General features: G+C 43.3%; 1 protein-coding gene across 1 annotated transcript; it reads right to left on the bottom strand.

Moving 5' to 3' along the window:
• kif3b (kinesin family member 3B) lies at positions 1-22,905 on the bottom strand. Its single transcript, XM_055652669.1, is given in 10 exon segments — positions 1-760; positions 2,707-2,894; positions 4,974-5,079; positions 6,626-6,742; positions 7,469-7,587; positions 9,769-9,891; positions 11,171-11,272; positions 14,294-14,477; positions 14,479-15,743; positions 22,792-22,905. Coding segments are annotated over 9 exon segments (2,244 nt in total). The 5' UTR covers positions 15,690-15,743; positions 22,792-22,905; the 3' UTR covers positions 1-666.
• Positions 22,906-26,434: the final 3,529 nt, after the last annotated feature.

Raw genomic sequence — 26,434 nt, 5'->3', positions numbered from 1 at the left:
TTTCTGGTCGCCGCTGGATTTTCAACATGTTGCAAATTTTCAGCGACCTGCTGCGACTAACGACGGGTGCCGGCAAGTCACCGAAATAATCGCGTAAGTGGGACAGGCCCTTAACGGTATTTTCTAGTGTCAGTCCACAGGCAAGCTTTTGTTTCTTACTGCATGAAAAAAATCATTAGCTCTTAACATTTAAACATTAATAAAAATGTATATGAAAAATACCAACTATACAGTAACAAATGTTTAAATCTATTCTATCTACACTTTCCTCTCCAACAAGAAAATCTAATAAATTAAAGACAAAGTTATTCATCAGTTTTACGAAATCTTTAAATACAATAAGTTCCTCATAAAATGTGAGGTATTCTTTTGCTAGATATCGGGGTAATGTGTTTCCATAGCAGCGGGCAGTGGCACTATCCACTCACATATTATTATGAAACAAACATTTTTGTCAAATTAATGTGGGTATAGAGCAAGTGCAGTTTTTGTCCAAAAATGGAATGGTTCACATGAAAAATAAAATACAATTGTTAATTTAATTTCAACTGAAATAATACTTCTGATCTGAACAGGGCCAGATGCAAATGAGACCTGGAGCCGAAGCTTATTTATCTCCGCTTGTTCGTCCCTGCTGACAAGTTACTTATCTTCTCGAGGACGGAGTTACTTGGGAACAAGGCCGCGAGACTGTGGGTAAAGCTGGGTTCCTGACCCAACTGAGGACGAGGGGCCCATTTTCTTCCCAGTTTTAGGCCTGCTGAGGACAAGGCAGAAGTAACTTCAGTACATAACGTAAAACAAACTATTCACAACTAATGTGCAATTGTCCTCTACCAGGAACTGTGAAGCTACTAAACACCAAACAGATCAAACTACGAAACAGAAATGCAGAAACAAGGCTCTGCAAATGCTGGTTTACAAAAAAAGGCTCAAAGTGCTGGAGTAACTCTACTTTAGAAGGGTCTCGACCCGAAATGTCACCCATCCATGTTCTCCAGGAATGCTGCCTGACCCGTTGAGTTAAGGGCCAGTCCAACTTGGCCGTCATTTGCGTGTAATTTACGCGACATCATTTACGTGTCACGACGCACGCGTGGTGACACGCACGTGATGCGCATTACGTGCGCATGGTGTGTGATGACATAGGCAGTGACGCGTGGTGTCGCAGGATTTTGTGATGTACAAAATCTTTGCGCGTCATCTGCGTGACGTGCAAATGGCGGCCAAGTGGGACAGGCCCTTTATTCCAGCAGCTTGTGTCTTTTCCTTATGCAAAATAGAAAACATGTGTGCCAATGAACAGCGTGTAAAATCTCCACCAGGTTTAAATGATTTCATTGCTAACATTAAAGCTTGTTTTAATATTGTCAGATTTTATTTTGAAACATGCTTCCTCCAATTCTTGCCTCTATCCAAATTTAATCAAGAGTTAAAAGAGTTAAGAGGCGAGAGTGTGTGATTGACAAAACTGCAGGTAGTGTTATTTCAAAAATAACATAATTAGATTTAATGTTACCTATTCCAATATCCAAAGACTTCCTGCTTGAACAGTCAAAACATAATCCTCGTAAGTGGTTCACAAAAGGAGTTCAGATTGTCAACTGAATGTGCTATCAAACCAGTCTTTTACCACTATTCTAGAAAACTGCGCGCAAGAGTCAAGAGTGTTTTATTGTCATAGGCAGATAGACACAAAAAGCTGGAGTAACTCTGCGGGACAGGAAGAAGGATCTCGACCCAAAACATCTTCCATTCCTTCTCTCCAGAGATGTTGCCTGTCCCGCTGAGTTACTCCAGCTTTTGGCGTCTATCTTTAGTTTAAATCAGCATCTGCAGTTTCTTCTTACATATTTATTGCCATAGGTTTTGAAACGGAACAATAACATTCTTACTTGTAGCAGCAGCACAATAGGTTTGTAAACACGGCACTCAACAGCTAATATAAAACACAAACATTAAAAAGTTCAATAGATTAAAAAAAACACTATTGTGCAAAAAAAAACAGAGCCTGAGATCCCACATGCAACCACGGTAGTTTGTAGTTCATTTGGAGTTTGTGGTGTTCAATAGCCAATGGTTGTTGGGAAGAAGCTGTTGTTTTGAACCTGGGAATTACAGCTTTCAGACTCATGTACTTTCTTCCTGAAGGTAGGTGTGAAAAGAGATGAAATGTGGATCCAGGGTGGTGGATGAAGTTGGCTGCCTTTTTGAGACAGGGACTCATATAGATCCCTTCGATGGTGGGGAGTTCAGTACCCGCGAACATGGTTTTCAATTATTGATGCAAGTGCTACTACATACGTTGTTGGAGTCAGAGCCTTACTGCACAAAACAGCTCCTTCGGCCCAAATCGTCCATGCTGACCAAGATACCCCATCTAAACTAATCCCGTTTACCCACATATCCCTTTAAACCTTTCCTATCCATGTTTAGAACACAATGTGCTACAGTAACTCAGCAGGTCAGGCGGCATCGCTACAGGGTCCAAACCCAAAACGTCACCTTTCGTGTTCTCCAGAGATGCTGCCTGAGCCGCTGGGTTACTCAGGCACTTTGAGTTCTAAACACGATTCCAGCAACTGCGGTTTCATTGTGTCTTCATCTTTCGTATTCATATGCCAGTCTTATGTTCTTGTAACGAGAACATTATTTATCCACTTCGAAACTAAAGTGTATTTTTGTGAAAATTGATACTGCAGTCACCTGGATTTAGATTTTCTCGCACTGCCACTTCTGAGAGGGTCAAATGTAGATGCATCGACTTGAAGCTCGTCTTCATCCTGCAGTGCAGCCTCCAGTGCAGCTTGCACCTTTGGAGCAATGGCAGGTCCTTCATAGTCACGAGTGGTTCGGCTGGGCATGTCCAGTTCCAATAGCAAGATGTTTTCAGCCTGAAACACGAGGGACAATGTAAAACCAACGCAATAAATCAACTACAATTCTCATAATCAGGTCACCAGATTAATCTACCAGTTCAGTTCAGTTCAGTTTAGTTTACTGTCACGTGTACCGAGGTACAGTGAAAAGCTTTTGTGTTTAAGAAGGAACTGCAGACGCTGGAAAATCAAAGGTAGACAAAAATGCTGGAGAAACTCAGCGGGTGCAGCAGCATCTATGGAGCAAGGGAAATAGGCAAAGTTTCGGGCCGAAGCCCGAAGCGTTGCCTATTTCCCTCGCTCCATAGATGCTGCTGCACCAGTGAAAAGCTTTTGTTGTGAGCTAATCAGTCAGAGGAAAGACAATACATGATTGTAATCGAGCCATTCACCGTGTACAGCTACGCAGAAACATAGAAAAATAGGTGCAGGAATGGGCCATTCGACCCCTCGAGCCAGCACCGCCATTCAAAATGTCATGATTGATCATCCAGAATCAGTACCCTGTTCCTGCTTTCTCCCCATATCTGTTAGCCCGAAGAACTATATCTAACTCTCTCGTGAATACATGACCGATGTCGCAGCGGCCTCTGCAGTCTGTCTGTGTTTTTTTTGTTTTTTTGTCCCGTTGAGGGTATAGTTTGTAGTGGGCTTTTAAATGTGTATGTGTGGGGGGGGGGTGGGGGGTGGGTAGGGGAAACTTTTAAATCCCTTCCCTGCACGGGGACCCGACCTTTTCCTTGTCGGGTCTCCGTTGCCGTTGGGGCCTAGCACCGTGGAGCGGCCTCCAACCGGAACGACCTGGGGGCTCAAGTCACGGAGCCGGCGGAGCTGTGGAGCTACCATCGTGAAGCTGGCCGGCTTTGGAGCGTGGAGAGCTGCGGTGGCGCGCTGCTGCGACCCGACTCCGGTGGATGGTGACACCGGGAGCTCGCGGGTCCCCGGTGGGAGACTGCTTTGCGGGGCACCGGCAACGGCGACTTCTCCCGCTCAAATTGCGGGGTTGAGAGTGGCCTGGAGCGGGGCCTTACATCGCCCGGTGCGGCTTAAGTGGCCGCGGGCTTGCTAGCGCCCGCCGGGGGCTCCAGCATCAATACCTGGAGCAGGGCCTTACATCGCCCGGCGCGGCTTTAAATGGCCGCGGACTTGCTAGCGCCCGCCGGGGGCTTTGACTTTGACATCGGGAGAAGAACGGAGAGCAGGGGAGAGACAAGACTTTGCCTTCCATCACAGTGAGGAGGAGATTCACTGTGATGGATGTTTGTGTAAATTGTGTTGGTGTGTGTCTTGGTTCTTTCCTTGTATGGCTGCAGAAACCAAATTTCGTTTGAACCTCATGTGAGGTTCAAATGACAAATAAATGGTATTGTATTGTATGTTTAGTGCATGGTAAAGCCAGTAAATTGTGATATAAACGTCTGTACACCTCCCAAAGAAGAGAACATGCAGATCAATTTTGTACACTTTAATATATTCGGCGACCGTTTCGCCAGACACTTACGCTCGGTCTGCCAAGGCCTACTGCATCTCCCGGTTACTAACCATTCCTCTTCCCATTCCCATACTGACCTTTCTGCCCTGGGACTCCTCCATTGCCACAGTGAGGCCGCACACAAGCTGGTGGAACAGCCCCTCATATTCCGCATGAGTAGCTTACATCCTAATAGTATGAACATTGAATTCACCAGCCCTCCCCCATGATTGAAACAAACTTACTGTACCTCTTTCAAAGTTTATAATGAATAGTCTCCAATCTGAAACATTTACTGTATATAATAAAAATAAACTGCAGTTGCTGGTTTATCGCAAAGCTAGACACAAAATGCTTGTCTAAATCAGTATATCAGGCAGCATCCCTGGAGAACGTGAAGAAGGTTCCTGACCTGAAACATCACCTATCCATGTTCTCCAGAGATGCTGCCTGACCCCCTGAGTTACTCCAACACTCGGTGTTTATCTTTGAAACATTTACTGTTTGTTTTTCCCACAATTGCTGCCCAACCCTGCTGATTTTGTTTGTGAATATACTCGTCGGCTCCGATTGAATTATGTTTTAGCAGCCAGGCGGAGAAACAAATGATCCTATTCACTCACCCTGTATCTAGGGTCTGACCTCGAGACCAGAGCCATTTTTGCATAGCTGCTAAGTGGTCGCTTGTATCCAATTGCTGATACAGGTCGCTTCATCATCTGCTGATTCCTAGAAGGCAAACAAAAACATTCAAATACAATAGACAATACGTGCAGGAGTAGGCCATTCGGCCCTTCGAGCCAGCACCGCCATTCAACGTGATCATGGCTGATCATCCACAATCAGTACCCTATTCCTGCCTTCTCCCCATATCCCCTGACTCCGCTATCTTTAAGAGCCCTATCTATCTCTCTCTTGAAAGCATCCAGAGAATCTGCCTCCACCACCCTATGAGGCAGAGAATTCCACAGACTCACAACTCTCTGTGAGAAAAAGTGTTTCCTCATCTCCATTCTAAGTGGCTTACCCCTTATTCCTAAACGGTGGCCCCTGGTTCTGGACTCCCCCAATATCGGGAACATGTTTCCTGCCTCTAGCGTGTCCAAACCCTTAATAATCTTATATGTTTCAATAAGATACCCTTTCATCCTTCTAAACTCCAGAGTGTACAAGCCCAGCCGCTCCATTCTCTCAGCATATGACATTGAATTTATAGTTTTGGAATATAGGTGCCGTTTGATTTGGTGACCGAATAACCAATTTCATGTTTAATAAGGGACAGATTAGTTTTGTTAAAACTATAAACAATTGGCCTTTTTTGATTTTAGTCGTCAATTGATTTTACTTGCAATCGTTAATGCAACAAGTGGTATGCAATTCCTGCAAATTATTTTATATGATCCATGAGTTGATGAAAAATGCTAGATTTTGTGAATTATGGTTTAAATCGCATTACCCAACTCTTAGACGTGAGAGATTTCAGTTGATTAGAATTAAGTGACAGAGAAAACTTTATCATGATCCAACTGATTCTAAATTCAGTTCACTTGGGAGAGAATTCTAGGTAATGACATCATGTGGAAGGCCATGTGGGAAATTGATTGAAAATGCTTTAGTGTTGAGCAGTTATTATTCTGCTCTATTATCACGATGGGATTAAAAAGGAAAGAAAGAAGAGATCCAACGAAATTACAAAAAAGAGAATTTAAGGATTCAGGATTTAAACTGGCAAGGCAGTAGCCTGTAACAAACTCAGTGCAGATGCATTGAATGGTAAACGGAAAAGCTTTTTGAGGAAGGGCAGACAAATGTTCAAGAATTCTTGTGTACTTCTGAGTTCCTTCAGTGGAAGTTGCATTAGGGCAGGTTGATGCAAGATGGGCAGAGCCTCGTACAGAGCATAGAAACATAGAAAATAGGTGCAGGAGGAGGCCACTCGGCCCTTCATTGTGATCATGGCTGATCATCCCCTATCAATAACCTGTGCCTACCTTCTCCCCATATCCCTCGACTCCACTAGCCCCTAGAGCTCTATCTAACCCGTTCTTAAATCCATCCAGTGTCTTGGCCTCCATTGCCCTCTGTGGCAGGGAATTCCATAAATTCACAACTCTCTGGGTGAAAAAGTTTTTACTCACCTCAGTCTTAAATGACCTCCCCTTTACTCTAAGACTGTGGCCAGCATGAAACACTGGCACAGATACACTGGCCCACACTGTCAGTGACTGCTGCAAACTCGGTGCAGGACTGAATAAGCACAAATACTGTACCGTACCCTTCGATCCGGGTGATCGGCTGGGTCTTCCACTGGTCGTCTTCTTCATCAAAATAAGCTCTGTTCATGATTTTATTCTTTTCTTCCAAAGGTATGAAGTTCTCAATTACAAGGTGCCTTCAAATAAAATAATCAGATGTTTTTATTCAAATCTATATAAAGAAAATGCTTCTAGTCTAAGCAAAATAAATGTAACAATGTAAACATATATCCTCCCCGTCTTCTCTGTAAATTAAAACTAATTAATATTTTATTTTTCTGACCAAGTGTCTTTGATTTGAAACGTTAACTCTTGTTCAACAAATGCCAAATGTTCTCCTTTTATTTCAGATTTCCAACATCTCAAACTATTACAATGTCCCTTACATGAAGATAAATCATTTTGCTGGTTTGGAATTTGATTTATTTTTTTTAAGAATTGCCTCTTAATAATCTCTTAAATTATATATCAAGTAACCCATTTGATAACAGGTTAATTTTCTTCCATCATCATTATTTACCATCAATTCCCTGAATGTTATTTGACAGAAGTGAGAAATTTATAATTTTGTATGGGTTTTTTTCCCCCACATCATTTCCAGGGTGAACTCTCATCTAAAGAAAACTTTCATTTCTCTTGAACTTACCTTGCAAAATATTAAGCAAAACAAATGCAAAATCTATCGTCAGCAGAGTGGTGCATTTCAGTTTCAAAAGATAATGTCTTTTCTTAACCAGCAAATGGAATACATCACAACGATAACTCTATTTTAGGCAACCACAATAGTTTGCAAGTATCTTAAACCAACTCATTTCTAGTTTGTTACTCTCATATTTATTTCTCATCCGATACAGGGTACGTACTTCAGTTTGAGTTCCCTTGTGAGTTCGTTCTGAGTTTGCTCCAGCTGTTGACGCTCTTTGATGTGCTCGGCTTGCAGGTCATCAATTTCAGCTTTTACTGCCTGCAGCTTAGCAAAGAGCTAACCAAAGAAAAAGACTTCACTTACGTACCCAAGCACTTTGTATTCAATTAAACAGTTTAAGTGCAGTCACAAACCAAAGTTTCAAAAAATAAATTATTGAAACTGCTGTCAATTTACAAGAGTTCAATCAATTCTCATTTTAGTAGTTCTGTAGTCCAGAATTACACATTTATAAACTATCATTTATTTAGAAATAATAAGCATTACAATATTATTTCAAGTTTGCAATCTTCAGATAGAAGATTATAAAGTTATGAGAGGCATAGATAGAAAAGTCATAGCCTTTTTCCCCCTAGTGTGAATATATCAAAGACTAAAGGGCATAGCTTAAAGGTGAGAGGGGCAGAGTCTAAAGGAGATAATGCAGAGCAGGTGTTTTTTCACCAGAGGGTAGTAGGTACTCGGAACATACTGCCAGGAGTTAAGGTGGAGGCAGGTATGATAGTGGAATTGAAGAAGCTTTTAGATGGACACATGGGTATGCAGGGAATGCGAGGATGTGGATCATGTTTAGGCAGAGAAGAATACGGTAGTTTAAACTTGGCATCATGTTCAGTATGGGGACTGTTGGCTGAAGGTCCGACTCCTGTAATGTTCTGTTCCTTGTTCTGTGAAGTTTCCTTCAAGGTAGGACAGATTATTTATTTAATTAAAAATAAATCAGGTCAATCAGCAGGTGTGATCTGAAAAAAGTATGCGGTTCTGAGGCCAGCAGGTTTCAGGGGTGTTCTTAGGCCAAAACCGAGCACTGCTTGACCCATTCTCGGGCAGAGCGGGCTGTACTTTTAAGAAGGCTCGGTTCCTTCAATGTCTGCAGTAAGATGCTGCAGATGTTCTACCAATCGGTGGTAGCCAGTGCCATCTTCTTCGCTGCCGTGTGCTGGGGCAGCAGGGCGAAGGCTGCGAATGCCCACAGGATTAACATACTCATGAGGAAGGCCGGGTCCGTCCTGGGGGCGGAGTTGGAGTTGGATTCGTAGGAGGTTGGTCTTGGAGGGGAGGATGCTCCTCAATCTGTGGAGCATCCTGGACAATACAGCTCACCCCCTCCATGACACACTGGTCAACCTGAGGAGCACCTTCAGCAACAGACTGGTTCCACCAAGATGCAGCACAGAACGCCACAGGAGATCCTTCTTCCCTGTGGCTATCAACTGTACAACTCCCCCCCCTTCTGTCGTGGGGTAGACCGAGACTGACTCCCCTCCACCCCCCCTCCCCAATCTTTCCACATCCCCAATCCTTTCCACTCGTCACTTTAATTTCATGTTTCATGTATCTTGTGTTTTGTGACTGTTGGCAGATCAATTTCCCTCCTGGGATAAATAAAGTTCTATCGTATTGTGTTCGCCTCTGGTTTTATAATGGTCAGCTGAAGTAGAAAATTATGACCTGACCTCACCATAGTGAATCTGAACCCGCTTCCAGCCCAAAGACTTAAATCATTCTGACATCTAATCTGAACCTCAAGACCCACGTCTCCCCCTCAGAGGGTATTGCCACCAAGCAGTGGGGAACGTTTCTCTCCGCCATCCCGCAAAGGGCCTGTTACCCACCCAGCTAGCTCTGCATTCAGGGTGTCAGCAGCGATGGCTTTCACCGCTGGGTTAGGTTCAGCCTCAACCATCAGGTCTGGACTCAGCCACAGTAACACCTCATCTTCACCAACCCCACTTAATCACAATAACACATTATCTTCAGCAATCCTTCTACATGGGACTGTCACTTATCTCACTTACTGTAGACCCAGTCTCCACTTAAGTCTATAGCGCTCTGAAAGTGGCAATATAAGTAGCTAGGATGGTAAAGGAAGGGAAGGACGGGGCATTGAGTAAGAAAAGTCCGGTAGTCATGCTGCAGCTGGATAGAACTTTGGTTTATTGTGTGCAGTTCCGGTTGCCTCATTACAGGAAAGATGTGGAGGTTTTGGAAAAGGCGCAGGTTTGCCAGAAGGCCGCCTGGATTAGCAGTAAGGAGAAGTTGGACCATTTTCACTGAAGCAGTAAAATAGCTGGGAGTGGGGCCAAGCTGGCAAGTGATACGGTGGAAGGAGGGTGATTGGCACACGCGCGGAGCAAGTGACAAAGGAGACAAGAGGTTGTCAAAAGAGGAAAGAAGAGGAGGAGTGAAATGTAAAGCCAGAGGGCAATAAATGACAGAACTACTCAGCCACCTTACCTTCTTTAGTTTCTTAGTTTTAACATCCACTTCTTGCTGGAGTGAACTGAATGTCTCCTTTAGCTCCAGTGTCTCCTCGTCCTGAGTTTCCATTTGCTGTTGCATCTCACGTTCACGCCGTTTCTTCAAAGACATAGAAATAGTCAGAACTTTCTCAAATATCATTATACTTTTCCGTGCACACATATATTTCAACTCGCACATGTTTGCATTTCTATAACTCCAACACAAAAATGTTTTAATGGATGTTTCATCGGAACAAACAGAATTTGACATCAAATCACATCATGAGCTCAAGAGCAGTACTGCTCGATAGCAAAAAGATCTCTGCTACATGTTAAACACTTGATTGGATGAAAGTCCACTTCAACGAGTCATATATACAAGTGTACAGACACCTCAGGTTTTACACCTGGGTCATGTTCCTGGAAACCAGTGCATAATTCAAAAACATCTACATTTAGACATTTTAACCAGTGTAAATTTGAGCGCTTTATTTCAAAAATAATGTTTAAATTAGGTTTTGTTATTAATTAAACGAGCATGTTATTTCAAAAACATAAATCATACACTTAAAAACGCAAGGTGCCCTGTAGCCTTCGTGAAATCCAATGGGAAGTGCAGATTTCCCAGCTACCTGGTCCAAACAAACCAATGGGAAGAATCCTGTCTACAGAATACCACAAAGACCTTGTTAATATGATGAGATTCAAATATGTTAATTGTAGTTCACTGTTTTAAGTGGGCGCTGGTTTTATGTCGCTTCTAAATAATGATGTGATTTTATTATTTAAATTGTATTTTAATAAGTTCCTCAGATCTGAACTTGCACTTCCTTTATGAACATAACTCGGTCTCAGCACGGATGTGATTGACACTGATTGTAATTAACAATGATAATACTTGGAAAAAGTGTGAAAATAGCGACACACAATATGCTTTATTTGAAACAGAAATGGGGTATCTTATTTCAAGTATTTTAATTTCATGACAGCAGTGCAATAATGATGAATCTGTTACTGGCCCATAAACGACAAGATGAAATAGGTATCTGTAACATTAAAAGGTAATTTTTGTTTCCTTATGCAGCTGATTTATAACATTCCTGTCTCCTGCAATGCCTTCAGCTTCCATAATGTAGTCAATGATAAGACCCCAGACCTAATCTACCATATTTGCAAAATACAATTATAGGCTATTTCACCTTCACTGAATAAGCGCAAAGGGCAATAGAAACATCAACAGTTGGAAACAATCCAAAGTGCTGCATGCAGATGGAAGGATATTCTTACATGCCTTCTTGCTGCTTAAAGATACTGAAGCAAATGCCCTTCATGACAGTGTTGATTCCATTTATAATTACCAAATTGGATTGAATTTCCTGTCTAGTCTCCACCATTACCTGCTCTGCGATTTCTTGGCGTCTCTGTTCCAGAACCTTCTGCTGCTCATTTGTGTGATCCACAATATTTTTCCCTCCAACAAGAAGTTTGCTTTCCATAGCCTGATAAAGAAGATTGAAATTCACTTACATGACATTTGAAATCTTTTAAGTTCTTGACAGGTTTTCTGAGACGATTAATTCGTCTTAATACTGATAAATATTTAATTTTATAAAATAGGTGATCTGAAAGTAAGTAATAAACTTGGATTATCCACGTTATTTCCTGGTGTGTGAGATAAGGTTTGGTTCTTTTTTTTTTATTGAAAAAAAATCACAAACTATAAAAATCTTCCACATACATTAAAGGGGGGGTGGGGTCGAGGAAGCACATCGCTCATTTTTATGATGCATTGGCTGCTGGAGTACTCTTCAAATTTATAATTATGTGCTGATCTCTGGGCATCATACTTAATTTAGATTCAGCATCCAGCCAGGATGAGAAATGAAGGCCACTTACTTCTCCCTGTGGTTTTATACCTTTTAGCAAATGTAAGAGCTGCTGGAAGAGTCAGCACTCCTTGCTGTCCTTGAGATGATGACGGTACAACCGATTCAACTTCATTGCTTGAAGGTCTTTCGATAGCATTGTGCATCGGGAGCAGGAGGAAATGGAGTAACAATAAACAACCAGCAATACAGACAACCACTAACTGGCATCCTCCAGCAACCATTGGCACAGACAGAGCAGCCTGGCCAATTGAGGGACAGTATCGAGGGAGCTCTCAGGCCTACTTGGTTTATACACTCTAGAATTTAGGAGATTGAGAGGGGATCTTATAGAAACTTACAAAATTCTTAAGGGGTTGGACAGGCTAGATGCAGGAAGATTGTTCCCGGTGTTGGGGAAGTCCAGGACAAGGGGTCACAGCTTAAGGATAAGGGGGAAATCCTTTAAAACCGAGATGAGAACTTTTTTCACACAGAGAGTGGTGAATCTCTGGAACTCTCTGCCACAGAGGGTAGTTGAGGCCAGTTCATTGGCTATATTTAAGAGGGAGTTAGATGTGGCCCTTGTGGCCAAGGGGATCAGAGGGTATGGAGAGAAGGTAGGTACGGGATACTGAGTTGGATGATCAGCCATGATCATATTGAATGGCGGTGCAGGCTCGAAGGGCCGAATGGCCTACTCCTGCACCTAATTTCTATGTTTCTATGTTACAAGCATATTTCATTAACTTAAGCCAAATCCAGCACAAGGTAGATAACAGAGGTTTCACTATTTGTTTTGAGGTGCTGACTGAACAATACAGCATAGAAACAGGCCCTTCGACCCACTCACCATCGGCCACTTGTTCACACTAGTTTTATGTTATCCCACTTTCTCACCCGCAATTTATAGAGGCCAATTAACCCACACACACTTTGTGAGAATTGGGAGGAAACAGGCGCACCCGGAGCAAATCCACGTGGTCATGGGGAGAAAGTGCAAACTCCACATAGACAGCACTCGACGTCAAGATCGAACTCGGGTATCTAACGCTGTGAGACAGCAGCTCTACCTGCTGCGCTTCTGTGCCGCCCTTTGAAATGGTATCTTTCTTTTGCGTTTTGAAACAGCACAATTGAGAAGGATCTGCAGTGTTCCTTGCATCCACTGCCCATTTCCTAACAGGAAATATAGTTTGTGCATTTGGGATCTATTAGCTTAGTCATCTTATTGAACAATTGCAGTGGCCTTTGCATGCAGTAGGTGCAGCAGAAATGGTGTTAATGGACAAGGGAGAGATTGGAGTGATGTTTTAATTAGCAGAAACCCTCATGGAGGATTGACTAAGCAAAAATGATCACAACGTGTTATCCGACGAGTCCAATTTACGCAGAAAATGAAAATATTTCAAATTAATTTACTGACTCCTTTCCTCAAAGGTCTGTTGACCAGGAATACATAATCACCACCTCCTCTCCTGGTACTTTCCCTTGCAACCGCAGGAAATGCTACACTTGTCACTTTACCTCCTCCTTAACTCCATCCAAGGACCCAAGCAGTCTTTCCAGGTGCGGCAGAGGTTCACCTGCACCTCCTCCAACCTCATCTATTGCATCCGCTGCTCTAGGTGTCAGCTGCTCTACATCAGTGAGACCAAGCGTAGGCTTGGCGATCGCTTCGCCCAACACCTCTGCTCGGTTCGCAATAACCAACCTGATTTCCTGGTGGCTCAGCACTTCAACTCCCCTTCCCATTCCGAAACCGACCTTTCTGTCCTGGGCCTCCTCCATGGCCAGAGTGAGTCCCACCGTAAATTGGAGGAGCAGCACCTCATATATCGCTTGGGTAGCTTACCAGGTTTGAACATTGACTTCTCCAATTTCAGGTAGTCCCTGCTTTCTTCCTCTTTCCCCTCCCCTTCCCAGCTCTCCCACAGCACACTGTCTCTGCCTCTTCCTTTCTTCTTCCCGCCCGCCCCCCATCCCCACATCAGTCTGAAGAAGGGTCTCGACCCGAAACGTTGCCTATTTCCTTCGCTCCATAGATGCTGCCTCACCTGCTGAGTTTCTCCAGCATTTTTGTCTACTTTCGATTTTACCAGCATCTGCAGTTCCTTCTTAAACTAATCATCACCTCCCTTTTCTTTCAAAGTACACGATTTATAAAGATGTTTTGAACCCATGCATGCCAAACATTATATTGTGCACAGCATTGAACAGCACAGCACAGGAAGGGGCCCACCGGCCCACAATGTCCATGCTGAACATTATGGCCACATGCCCATCTAAAAGCCTCTTAAATTTCATTAACGTCCCTGTCTCCACCACCACCTCTGGCAGCGTGTTCATGGCACCCACCACATTCTGTGTAAAACAAAAACTTGTCACACACATCATCTAAAAACTTTTGCCCCTCTCTAGTCTTTGACATTTCTGTTCTGGGAAAAGGAAATAATCCATGATTTTAGTATTGTATCAAATAGATATTCTCTATTTCAGCTGATTGATGTGCATTTCGTTGTCTCTGTACTGTACACTGACAATGACAATTAAAATTGAATCTGAATCTGAATCTGATTTTGTGTGTTTGAAAACCTAATCAATGGAAGTTTCTAGTTTTAAACTAATGATCCGTGCAATGACTGATCACCGTACCTTTATTTTAGTAGCGAGTGCTTCGGAGGCTTCCCTCTCTCTCCGCACATCCCCCATCTTTTTCTCCTTTTCATGCAGTAACTTTTGTTTTTCTTCTGCCACGAGGCTGTGGTCATCAAAAATGGCTCGCTTCTCCATCTCCAGCTTTTCCTGTTGGGCCTTCCAGTATTCCGGATCATTTTTAATTCCCTTCTTCGTCTTCTCCGTCATCATCCTCGATATCCTCCTCTCCTTCGCCTCCCTGCCTCCTTCGGTTTTTCTTCTTTCGCTTGCCCACCCCTCGTTTTTCCAGCTGGGCTTTCAGCCGCGCTATCTCCTCTTGGAATTCCCTCAAAAGTGCATCTTTCGGATCTTCATTTACGCGTGGTTTATTCTTGATGTTCTTCGCGCGGTTTGCATATCTTAGTGTTGTCAGGGTCTCTTCGCAGTTATAGGATGCAGGGCCGATATTTGCCACCATCACCGTTTTGGCATTCCCACCCAATGAGTCCTGCAGTAATCGTGTTAGCTTGGAATCCCGGTAAGGAATGTGAGTGCTTTTACCATCCACTAATGCAGATATCACATTGCCTAGAGCTGAGAGAGAAAGGTTAATCTTGGTCGCTTCTTTTAGCCGGTCTCCTTGGGCTCCAGTTTTAGCCTGCCGTTCACTGCCAGCGAGGTCGACTAAATTTAACTTTCCAACACGGATATGGTTCTCACCATCAAGTCCAATTTCACTGCACTCCACTGTTATAACGAAGATAGCATGGGAACGCGAGCTGTGTTCATTCATGTTTGTGGAACCCACCGATCGATTTTGATTGCCAACATTCATGACATGTTCGATTTCTTTGACATTCTTTGTCACAAAAGAGGACAGGTCTTTGACATACACGCCAGTGTCTGGTCTTTCCTTTAACTCCAATCTCTTTGTTTGATCTTTTGCTAGTAAATCCTTTATTTCCTCCTGATAAATCTCCAGATACGACGCCCTCACCAAATATTGCTGATTTTGTGATCGCGATATGTGCGTGAATATGTGCTCAAAGGAATTTGGGATAACACCTCTTCTTTCAGGATCTAAACGGATTCCCTCCATTGTGAATGTTTTCCCAGTTCCAGTTTGTCCATAGGCAAATATTGTTCCATTGAAACCCAATAGAACCGATTCCACGAGAGGTCGAAAAGTCTCATCATATAAATCTACTTGTTTAGAATTCTGATCATACACAGCATCGAACGTGAATGTCTTGGGTAATTCACTTGGACTTGCTTTGGGGTGTTTCACCAAAATCTGCCCCAGTTTCACATCAATGTGAACAATTTCATCGTAGCCTCCTGCCACCTCCTTGTCATTCATCGGCCGGCATCGTACAACCACCTTCACCGATTCAGAACTTTTTAGCTTTGACATTGTGTGCGCTGGGGAAAGATTCAAATTCCAAGAATTGTTCTTGCCTCTGGGCACCTGTAAAGAGATTAAACACTTATGAATCTCGTGCTAAATTCAAATAAAACTACTGGAAAAACCCAGCAAGATGTTTGAACAACATCAATAAATGAGGTGAAGTTTATAAACCGTGCCCTCGTCTTTATTGGTCACTTCTGACATCTTATAAAGTCAGAGCCATTCAAAAATAGGCCCTTTAGCCCAACTTCCACATGTCGACCAAGACGCCCCATCTAAACCAGTCTCACTTACCCACGCTTGGCCCATATCCTTCTAAACCTTTCCTACCCAATTATCTGCCCAGATGTCTTGTAATTTATTTTGTTAACTAAATCTAATTTATCTACTCAGCTTGTTTTCATGCACCTGAACTCATCTTCCCAACATTATTTTTCCTACAACAAAATCAAAATACTTTCTGAATGGTCATCCTTACATCTCTGTTGTCCATATATCAAAGTTGGGCTTTAAGAAATGAATTTTTCTTTGACAACATAAATTCCATCTAATAAAATGGCATTACAATTTAAATCAAGCATGTAATAATATTCAACGGATATTGTCTTCCTTCATACCCATAAATCATTTGCTCTTTGCTAAACCAGTGAAAACATTGCAATATTATTTTTCTGTGGCCGTAGCAAACCGCCAACTTATTATTTCAGTCCTTTCATTCCACGACTTGCAATAACACAAAACCTTCAAATAACTAAGCCCTATCAATCATTTTACGGAAAATCTGCTCCAGGGATTCAGATCACTCAACTTACAGAGTGTTATAAAACTCCCTCAACTGTCCATTTTATTCTTTTTATACACACTTATTACAGTTCCACTTCCTTGGAAAAATGTTAAATGTAGTAACCTTCACATTTTTATTCATTATTTAGAATTTTAACATTTTTAAATCTAATTCGATCTTACTCAAAATATTCTCTTCCATCTCCCAAACCAAATTTTTATCTCTTTCCGCAGATACTGTCTGACCTGCTGAATTATGGTGTTTTTACAAACCACAAAGAATGTGGTCAAATGCAAATAAATGTCTTCAACCAAGATGTACCGAATCTTTCGATTTCACTGCACAGGAGTTCATGCACAGAATATTGTTAAAGAACGAGATCAAAAGTGACCCCCTACATCACTGACCCAGTGCCACCGTCGGGACAACGGGCTTTAGGGCCAAGAGAAGACTCAATATTTGTAAGAACTTGATACTTGAAAGGCACAAGTTGGCACTAAAAACATGGTGGCTCTTTGTTCTGCCTCAGAGGAAATCTACAATTTAATTAAATTACAATGACAATAGACAATGGGTGCAGGAGTAGGCCATTCGGCCCTTCGAGCCAGCACCACCATTCAATACGATCATGGCTGGTCATCCCCAATCAGTACCCCGTTCCTGCCTTCTTCCCATATCCCCTGACTCTGCTATCTTTAAGAGCCCTATCTAGCTCTCTCTTGAAAGTATCCAGAAATGGTTGCATTCTTTTACTTAAGTATGGCTGTGCTTATGTTTAATATGATTTTACTGGATTGTATGTTAAACAAAGCATTCCACTGTATCTAGGTATCTGTGACAATAAATTACTTCTTTAATAATTGAACATTGAGGTGTCATATTGAAGAGAGCAGCAGCCACAAGGTGCCCCCACCTATTCTTGTGGAAAGTGAAGAATGGGATTGAACCTTCTATTCTTTGCTTACACCTAGCAAAACCCGTCATAAAACATCCAAATTTAGACTTAAATATTTAAGCAGAAGCCAGAGACGCCGAGCTATTTCAAGCAGAACTCAAACTGCACCTCAAAACTCATTGTTACTATCCAAATACCAATGAAACAGTTTTTATTGATTGGAGGAAGTTAAAGAAATTAAACCCTGGGGCCATTATAATAAATATTTTATGAAGTAAGTTGTTCAAATCATCACAGAAAATAATTTCTAGGAATAATCTAATTCTATTTCCACATAAATGTGGTTGGAGTGAGGTAAAGGTAAAGGTAAAAGCTGAACAAACTAAAACATCTGAGAATCCTGATTTATTTTAATGTTACTCTCAGGAATAAGAGAATTCTCTCGCAAGGAGAATAGGAATGAAAGACCAAGAACCAAATGTCCACACAACAGATCATGATGTACTTCAATGACAGCCACTGCAACTAAAGGATCAGATTACAAAAATATCCAATATCTCAAATAAATTGCATTCACCCAGGACAGGGATTTACAAGAAATAAATCCACAGAAAACGGCAAAATATAACAAATTCAACAAAAGACGGCTGTGTGGATTTGGAGCTCTTGTACCAGATTGCTATGGAAACAACTGCAGATGACCCCCACATTACGGTCTGTGTCACAATTTTCCACAAAACAAAACGACATCGTCGGCACTTGCGTCAAGAAATGCAAGTTACGAAAAAAAGTGGAGGTTTTTTTCATATAAATTCTGTGAAAATGAATTTTATTCCATATCTAATTGAGTATTGATTTGCGATTTCTGCCTGGGCGAATTTCTGCTACCTGAACAATCCTGATGCAAGGCTGGCTTGTATGAGCCATGTGAGAATTGTTTGCTTGCACCAGTAAATGTCCAACCTGACTCTTCATATTTTATTTTCACGGTATTAAAGTGCATTTACAAACCCTTTCCACAGCATTTCTAATTAAGCGCAGACAAGTGGATAAGATAAATTGAACAGATTGCAGCCAATAGTCTTTTTTTTTTAAATTACGCCTTTATTCCTCAGTACATAGGAAATTAGTGGGATTGTTATTGAGGGAGTGCAGCGTAGGTTTACAAGGTTAATTCCCGGAATGGCGGGACTATCATATGCTGAGAGAATGGAACGGCTGGGCTTGTATACTGGAGTTTAGAAGGAGGAGAGGATATCTTATTGAAATATATAAGATTATTAAGGGTTTGGGCACGATAGAGGCAGAAAACATGTTCCTGGTGTTGGGGGAGTCCAGAACCAGGGGCCACAGTTTAAGAATAAGGGGTAAGCTATTTAGAACGGAGATGAGGAAACACTTTTTCTCACAGAGAGCGGTGAGTCTGTGGAATTCTCTGCCTCAGAGGACAGTGGAGGCCAGTTCTCTGTATACTTTCAAGAGAGAGTTAGATAGGGCTCTTAAAGATAGCGGTCAGGGGGATATGGGGAGAAGGCAGGAACGGGGTACTGATTGTGGATGATCAGCCATGATCACATTGAATGGCGGTGCTGGCTCGAAGGGCCGAATGGCCTACTCCTGCACCATTTGTCTATATATAACAAGTATGCAAGTTTCTGCTGCTGCAAATTTCCAGTTCTTTGTTTATGACACCTTTTAAAATTGTAACATAACCTAACAAAATCCTATCGGGCAGAAAATAAAATGCTGGAGGAACTCAGCACACCTGGCAGCATCCGTGGAAGTGTCTCGACCCAAAACATCATCTGTCCATTTCTTTCATTCCACCTCTGCTGCCTGACCCATTGAGTTCCTCCAGCACTTTGGTTTTGCTCAGCATTCCTGCACCTGCAGTCTCTTTTACCTCCACCCTACAGGACAGTATAGATAATAGAATGAGAGTCGTTTACGCACAGCAGACCATTCAGACATTAACACCCTTGTTAATGTACTATGGTTAGCACCTGGTTTGATCTTTGGAAAGCATCAAAAACTGGAACAAGACGGTGCCAGAATGCGTTGACTCTCTGCGTACTGATTTCAGCGGTGGATCTACCATCATCCGATACAATCATCCTACTCTCTCAAATCTATCTATTTGTAAATCCAGAACTATATTCTGCACTCAGTGTCTTTCCCTTTGCTCTCCCTAATGCATTTGAGTTTGGACTCATTGTATAGTATTATCTGATTTGAATGGATATCAGGCAAAAGAAAGCATTTCACTGCACCCTGGTACACGTGACAAAATCATATCTGTAGGTATAACGAGAAAAACAAACTCTGTAAACAAAGTAAAACATTCAACTTCTTTTTAATTGTGTCAGATGAACCTGGTTGAGATTTAAGTTCAGCTACAAAAAGTATGTCTGGCTAGTGGATCAAATTTGACGTCCATTTGGCGAATGTCTGTCTCTCTGTGAGGTACAAATCTAGCTTCACTCTGTTCTGGAAACACTTCTGGAAGTACTCAGTCAGGTTGTGACAAATGCTGTTGTCACCATGGTCATACCCTGGCAGGCGCGACTTCCCAAACCACTGAGACCAGTTTAGTGCCCTACTGGAATGAGCTGTACTGCTTGTATACCACAGCAAAATATTAATTTCCCCATTTCCCCAATGAGCACATTCTCAGTGAAATGTTAAACCTCAGTTTACATCAATCACCAGAGGTGTGGGAGTATTAAACCCATCACAAAGTGACTGCTTTTGCTGAAGGAGCATGAAGCAACCGTACAGAACGACCAAATAACTGCAAGAGATTCTCGAAGTGACTTAACTGTCAGCATGACATATTTAGATAAACATGAACATGCAACTTCTAAAAAGTTATAAACTAAACCGTAAGCATTTAGAGTGTTGATTTGAAACAAACGTTCCCAACAAGAGCTGGATTCATGGAGGTTGACTGATTAAAGTTGGGCACAAGAGGGCAGCCATCCACCAGTCCTTAGTCTCTCCAACTCCCTATCAGCAAAACTCCAAGCCCGGTTGTTTACTGCTCCTTAGAAAGACCCAAAATGCTGGAGTAACTCAGTGGCTCATGCAGCATCCCCAGAGAACATGGATAGGCAACATTTCAGGTCAGAACCCTTCTTCAGACTTGTCTTCCGGACCGAAACGTCACCTTTCCATGTTCTCCAGGGATGCTGCCTGGCCCGCTGAGTTACTCCAGTACAGTCATAGATCTGTACTGCACGGAAACAGGCCTTTTGGCCTTCCTAGTCCATGCTGACCAGGTTGGCATATTGGACTAAACTCAGTTGCCTGCATTCGGCCAAAATCCCTCTAAACCTTTCCCATCCATTCCGCTCAGCCATGCTCATTAAACTGCTCTCCTCCTCACCACCTCCACTGGCAATCACCCCTTCTTCATTCTCCTATCATTCCTGTTATGATCTGTGTTCTCATCCCTCAGTCCCTCCTACTCCTTCCCCACCCATTCCCACTGCAAACACCTTAACTACTGCACCAACCCTACTCCTGAATCAACATCACACCCCAGGCTGGATACACACCACTCCCCTTCCCTCTCCATTGCTAACCATTTTAACTCCCCTCCTTATTGCCATACCAACCTCTCTGACCTTGGCCTCCTTTATTACGAGAGAGAGAGAGAGAGAGGCCACAAGCAAACTGGAGGAACAGTACCTCATATTCCACTTGGGTAGCTTACAACCCAATGGTATGACCACTGAATTCTTCCCTTGCCCACATTCACCTCAGTACACTCCCACTTCTCCCACCCCCCAGTCACCCTGCTCCTTTCCCCACCTTCATACGTTCACCTCCAATCCTCAAGCGGCCCCTTATTTTAAACTTTATTCCCCTCTCTTTCGCCTCCCCCAACCCCTTCCACCCACATCCTTCCTCTGACTTTATTTCACCTCTCCTCCTCGCACATAGAACTGTACAGCACAGGGACAGGCTCTTCAGTTCACAATGTCCTTGCCAAACACGATGCCAAAATAAACTAATCTCCTCTGTCTGTATGTGATCTCCATCTCTGCAATCCCTGCATATCCAAGTGCCTGTCCATTCCCACCACAGATGCTGCCTGTCCCGCTGAGTTATCCAGCACTTTGTACTAACAAGCACTTTCTGTTTTGCCTACCTAGAAGCCTCATCAATATTTCACTCCTCGTCTCTCATCTAACATCTCCTTTTCACCTCTAGACTTTGTCATTCACACACATCTACCAATATGTATTTGTATCCATCGATTACTGGGTAGGTATTGCCCCGCCTCCAGCTTTCTCCCCTCCCCACTCCATCAGACGGAAGAATTTTCCCGACCCGAAACGTCGTCTGTTCATTGCCTCCACAGATGTCACCTGCCCCACTGAGTTCCTCCACCACTTTGCTTTTTTTCAGTCTGAAGAAGGGTCTCGACTCGAAACGTCACCCATTCCTTCTCTCCAGAGATACTGCCTGTCCCGCTGAGTTACTCCATCATTATTGTCTTTGTTTTTTGCTCCAGATTCCAGCAGCTGTAGCTCCTTGTGTCTCCCCCCTCTACCCATCCCCACCAGTGCAATGCCCGACCCCCAGTGTCACCCACCACCCCAACCCCTCACTGTCCCCCCATCCCTTTCCCCTATCCCCTCTTCCCCCACGAACCATCTCTCCTCCCCCCACCCTCACAACCCCCAACTCCTCCCCTCTCATTCTCCACCCCCTCGACCCACTCTCATTCCCTGTCCCGAAATTCCCTTCTCCCCATCCCTCCCCCCACCGCCACTCTCTCCCTCACTGCCCACCTCCTCACCCCCACTCACTCTCCCCGACTCCCCCCCACTCCTCTAACACTTCCCACCCCCCCCAAACTGCATTTTGTTGTCTCTGTACTGTACACTGACAATTAAAGTTGAATCTGAACCCACCGCCTCACTCCCTCTCCCCCTCTAACACTCCCTACCCCTTCTCAATCCTTCTCTCCACCCCCTTCACTCCCTCCCTCATCCCCTCACACTTCCCCCCTCTCACTCCCAAACCCCCTCACTCCCAACCCCCCCTCACTCCCTCTAACACTCCCCCCCCCCCTTGCCCTTCCCTCCCTCCCCCACCACCACCTCACTGCCCCCTCTCTCTCTCCCCCCCCCCCCTCACTCTCCCCACCCCCTCACTCTCCCCCCCCCTCACCTCACTCCCCCCCCCCCCTCACTCTCTCCCCACCCCCCCGCTTCCCACCAGAGTCCCCGCTCCCCCGCGGCCTAGCAACGGCCGCAAAGCTTCACATCCCGTCCCGTCCCGTCCGGGTCACCCTGCCCCCCCTGCCCACCGGCCGGGCGTGGGGCCGGACGGGCAGGGCAGCCTCGGCTCGGGGGCAGGGAGGGTGGGTGGGTGATGGGGGGGGGGTGATGGGGTGAGGGGGGGGGGATGTTCTCTACCTCTTCCCTCAGCGCCGCCCGTCCGCCATCACCGTCACCGTCACCGCCGCCCGCCCGGCGCACACAAAACACGGGGTGGATCACAGCGCAGCCGGAACCCGGAGCCGGAGCCCGCACTCCGCACTGGAGCTGCAGCCAAAACACGGACTGGATCACACTCTGGAGCTGGAGCAGACTCATGGGGTATGATAGAAACATAGAAACATAGAAATTAGGTGCAGGAGTGGACCATTCAGCCCTTCGAGCCTGCACCGCCATGGCTCATCATCCAACTCAGTATCCCGTACCTGCCTTCTCTCCATACCCCCTGATCCCCTTGGCCACAAGGGCCACATCTAACTCCCTCTTAAATATAGCCAATGAACTGGCCTCAACTACCTTCTGTGGCAGAGAGTTCCAGAGATTCACCACTCTCTGTGTGAAAAAAGTTCATAAAAGTTCAGAAAAAAGATAATAATTCTTCTTCTATATAGTTTTTTTTGGCGGTTGGCAAACAACTTTTTAGTGCATTACCGCCACCAACTGGTATGGAGTGTGGATCAAATAACATTATTACTTATATACTAATAACCTATATCTTTCCAAACAAATTGGTTACCCTGAGAAAAAGCAATAGGATTTGATAGCATTAATATGAATTATTTTGTAAAATATCTATTAAATCAAATTGTACTTTTTCTTTTCTGAATCGTTCACTCATTTGTCTTCTCTCCTCCTCATACCTCTCACAATGTATAATGACATGCTCTATTGTCTCTTCTTGCCCACAGTATTCACATCTGCCTGTATTATGCTTGCCTATTATAAAAAGTGTACTGTTCAGACCAGTGTGTCCAAATCTGATTCTTGAAATTACTGTCTCCACTTTTCTGTTTTTTCCTGCACATCTCATTTCTCCCACTTTCCTCTGGACTCTGTAGAACCACCGTCCTTATAATAATAATAATAATAATAATGCATTTTATTTGCGGGCGCCTTTCAAAGTCTCAAGGACACCTTACCGAAAATTAACAAGAGAGAAAAAACATATAGTCGGAGTAAAATAAATAATAAGGACATCACCAATACACAACAATAATAATAATATATTTTATTGTCATTGCACGTCAGTGCAACGAGATTTAGTATGCAGCTCCAACCAATGAAAAAGAAAAGTAAAATAAATAAATAAGCTGTGTGTCGTGACCATCCGAGGGAGACAGTCCAGGCGGGGGTGGGGGGCACTCAACAGGGCCGGTTCAGAGCCGCTATAGCTCTGGGAATAAACATAGAAAAATAGAACCCTAGAAAATAGGTGCAGGAGTAGGCCATTCGGCCCTTCGAGCCTGCACCGCCATTCAATATGATCATGGCTGATCATCCAACTCAGTATCCTGTACCTGCCTTTTCTCCATACCCCCTGATCCCTTTAGCCACAAGGGATGCTGAATTCTAACATGCCATGTCGGCAGCTCACCCCTCTTACAGAACCCGCTCACAGTCCCATATCAAAGTAATGAGTACTAGCTATTTACATGTGTTTAGATGGAGAGACAAGAAACTGCAGATGTTGATTTACAAAAAAAAAAAGACACAGTGCTGGAGTAACAGCGGGTCAGGCAGCATCTCTGCAGAACATGAATAGGTGACGTTTCGAGTCGAGACCCTTCTGAACAAGGATCAGTCTGATGAAGGGTCCCGACCTGAAACGTCACCTATCCATGTTCTCCAGAGATGCTGCCTGACCCGCTGAGTTTCTCCAGCACTCTGTGAAACGTCACCAATCCATGTTCTCCAGAGGTGCTGCCTGACCTGCTGAGTTACTCCAGAACTTTGCATCTTTTTTAACCTACGTTTAGATGTTGATTGCATTAAAAAAAAACATTTTGGCAGATATTAAATCATTTTAAGTATTACGCCAATTTATTAAGAAGTAAAAAAACCAATGAATGTACAGTATTTTTTCAAAACAATACCTTTTAGTTATTTTATAATGTGATTTACTAGACAAAATTTAAATGCTTGTTTGTGATATATCAATTTTGACCAATTGAACTTCAGATTTCTCATCTTAATTATGCCAAAGAAAATATTTGACGTAACATTAAAAAAATCAGTTAAATCTTATGCAACTTTAAAAATCAATTATATTTAATTGCTCTGCCCAATGGGTTAAAGGAAGATTTATGTTTATTGCTTATGTTTTGGCAAAAAGGTTGAACTGAATCTCGGATCATAGCTTCCCTCAAGAAATCTGAGCAATGTTTGCCTACAATGTACCTGAATTAACCTTAAAATGTAAACTCGGTTGTGGTCAAACAGCACACAGCAATTATCATGATTTTGTTAAGTTAGTGAGCTTCTTTCATTTTAATTTGACCATATTTGGAATTTTATATTGATGAAGTCACCCTGTCTCTAGGTCCCTGCATTCTGAACTCCACCATCGCGAGTGGAACTCTGGGCTTTCTTGTCACTCCCACTGTACCTATTTGATCAACTGACTCCACAAAGTGCTGGAGGAACTCAGCGGGTCGGGCAGCATCTGTGGAGGGGTTGGACAGGCTAGATGCAGGAAGATTGTTTCCGATGTTGGGGAAGTCCAGGACAAGGGGTCACAGCTTAAGGGTAAGGGGGAAATCCTTTAAAACCGAGATGAGGAGAACTTTTTTCACACAGAGAGTGGTGAATCTCTGGAACTCTCTGCCACAGAGGGTAGTTGAGGCCAGTTCATTGGCTATATTTAAGAGGGAGTTAGATGTGGCCCTTGTGGCCAAGGGGATCAGAGGGTATGGAGAAAAGGCAGGTACGGGATACTGAGTTGGATGATCAGCCATGATCATATTAAATGGCGGTGCAGGCTCGAAGGGCCGAATGGCCTACTCCTGCACCTAATTTCTATGTTTCTATGTTTCTATGTTTCTAACGTTTTGAATTGGTACCCTCCACCACCGTTTCTTTTCCTGCCCTCCCCAAGTCTCCGAAGCCAAGCTGCTGCCTGGCGCACTTGCCCCATTGGCTTCTCCGAGTTCATCTCATCAATGGGACCCAGCTTCCTTGACCCAATGAACACCAAATTACCAACCACTCAGTTTCCCGAACTGGCATCGTGTTAGCTCACATTACCAACAGCTTTTTCTTCTCAGATGCCGTCTTCTCTCCTTCAAAACGCTTCCCGCAGGGGGTTGCTAGGTTCATTGTCAAACACAAACAATAGACACTACATAGCAACGTGGATTAAGTGAGCTCTGTGAGCTACCTGTAATAATGTAGCTCAAATCCGTTCACACACACAAATAAGTTTACAGACTGTCATCTTATATTTATATTGTAAACTACAAACTTATATACTGTTATTAATTCACCCAACAATGTAAATATCCCATCATTATATATTCTGAAAAATCTCAACAGGAGTTGAATGTTTCTATTGGTTTGGCCTTTAATTAGTTTCTGCTTAACTGAAATAATTTGTAACCTTGAGCAGTTCCCTGAAGAAGTAATTTGTTAAATTGTTAATCCAAGTGAAATGGCGATAATTTGTCATGGATTACTGCTTTTTGTGTCTTGAGAGTTTCTCAAAGCAATAAGTAATCAGTTAAGCACTGTTGAAATGTAACTTAGTCAATAATTATAGCAATAGAACACACAACTCTGTTGAGAT

Source organism: Leucoraja erinacea, chromosome 21, assembly GCF_028641065.1.
Source record: "Leucoraja erinacea ecotype New England chromosome 21, Leri_hhj_1, whole genome shotgun sequence".
Taxonomy (NCBI): domain Eukaryota; kingdom Metazoa; phylum Chordata; class Chondrichthyes; order Rajiformes; family Rajidae; genus Leucoraja; species Leucoraja erinaceus.
Note: the sequence above shows the minus strand (reverse complement) of the source record. Positions and strands in the feature narration are given on the sequence as shown.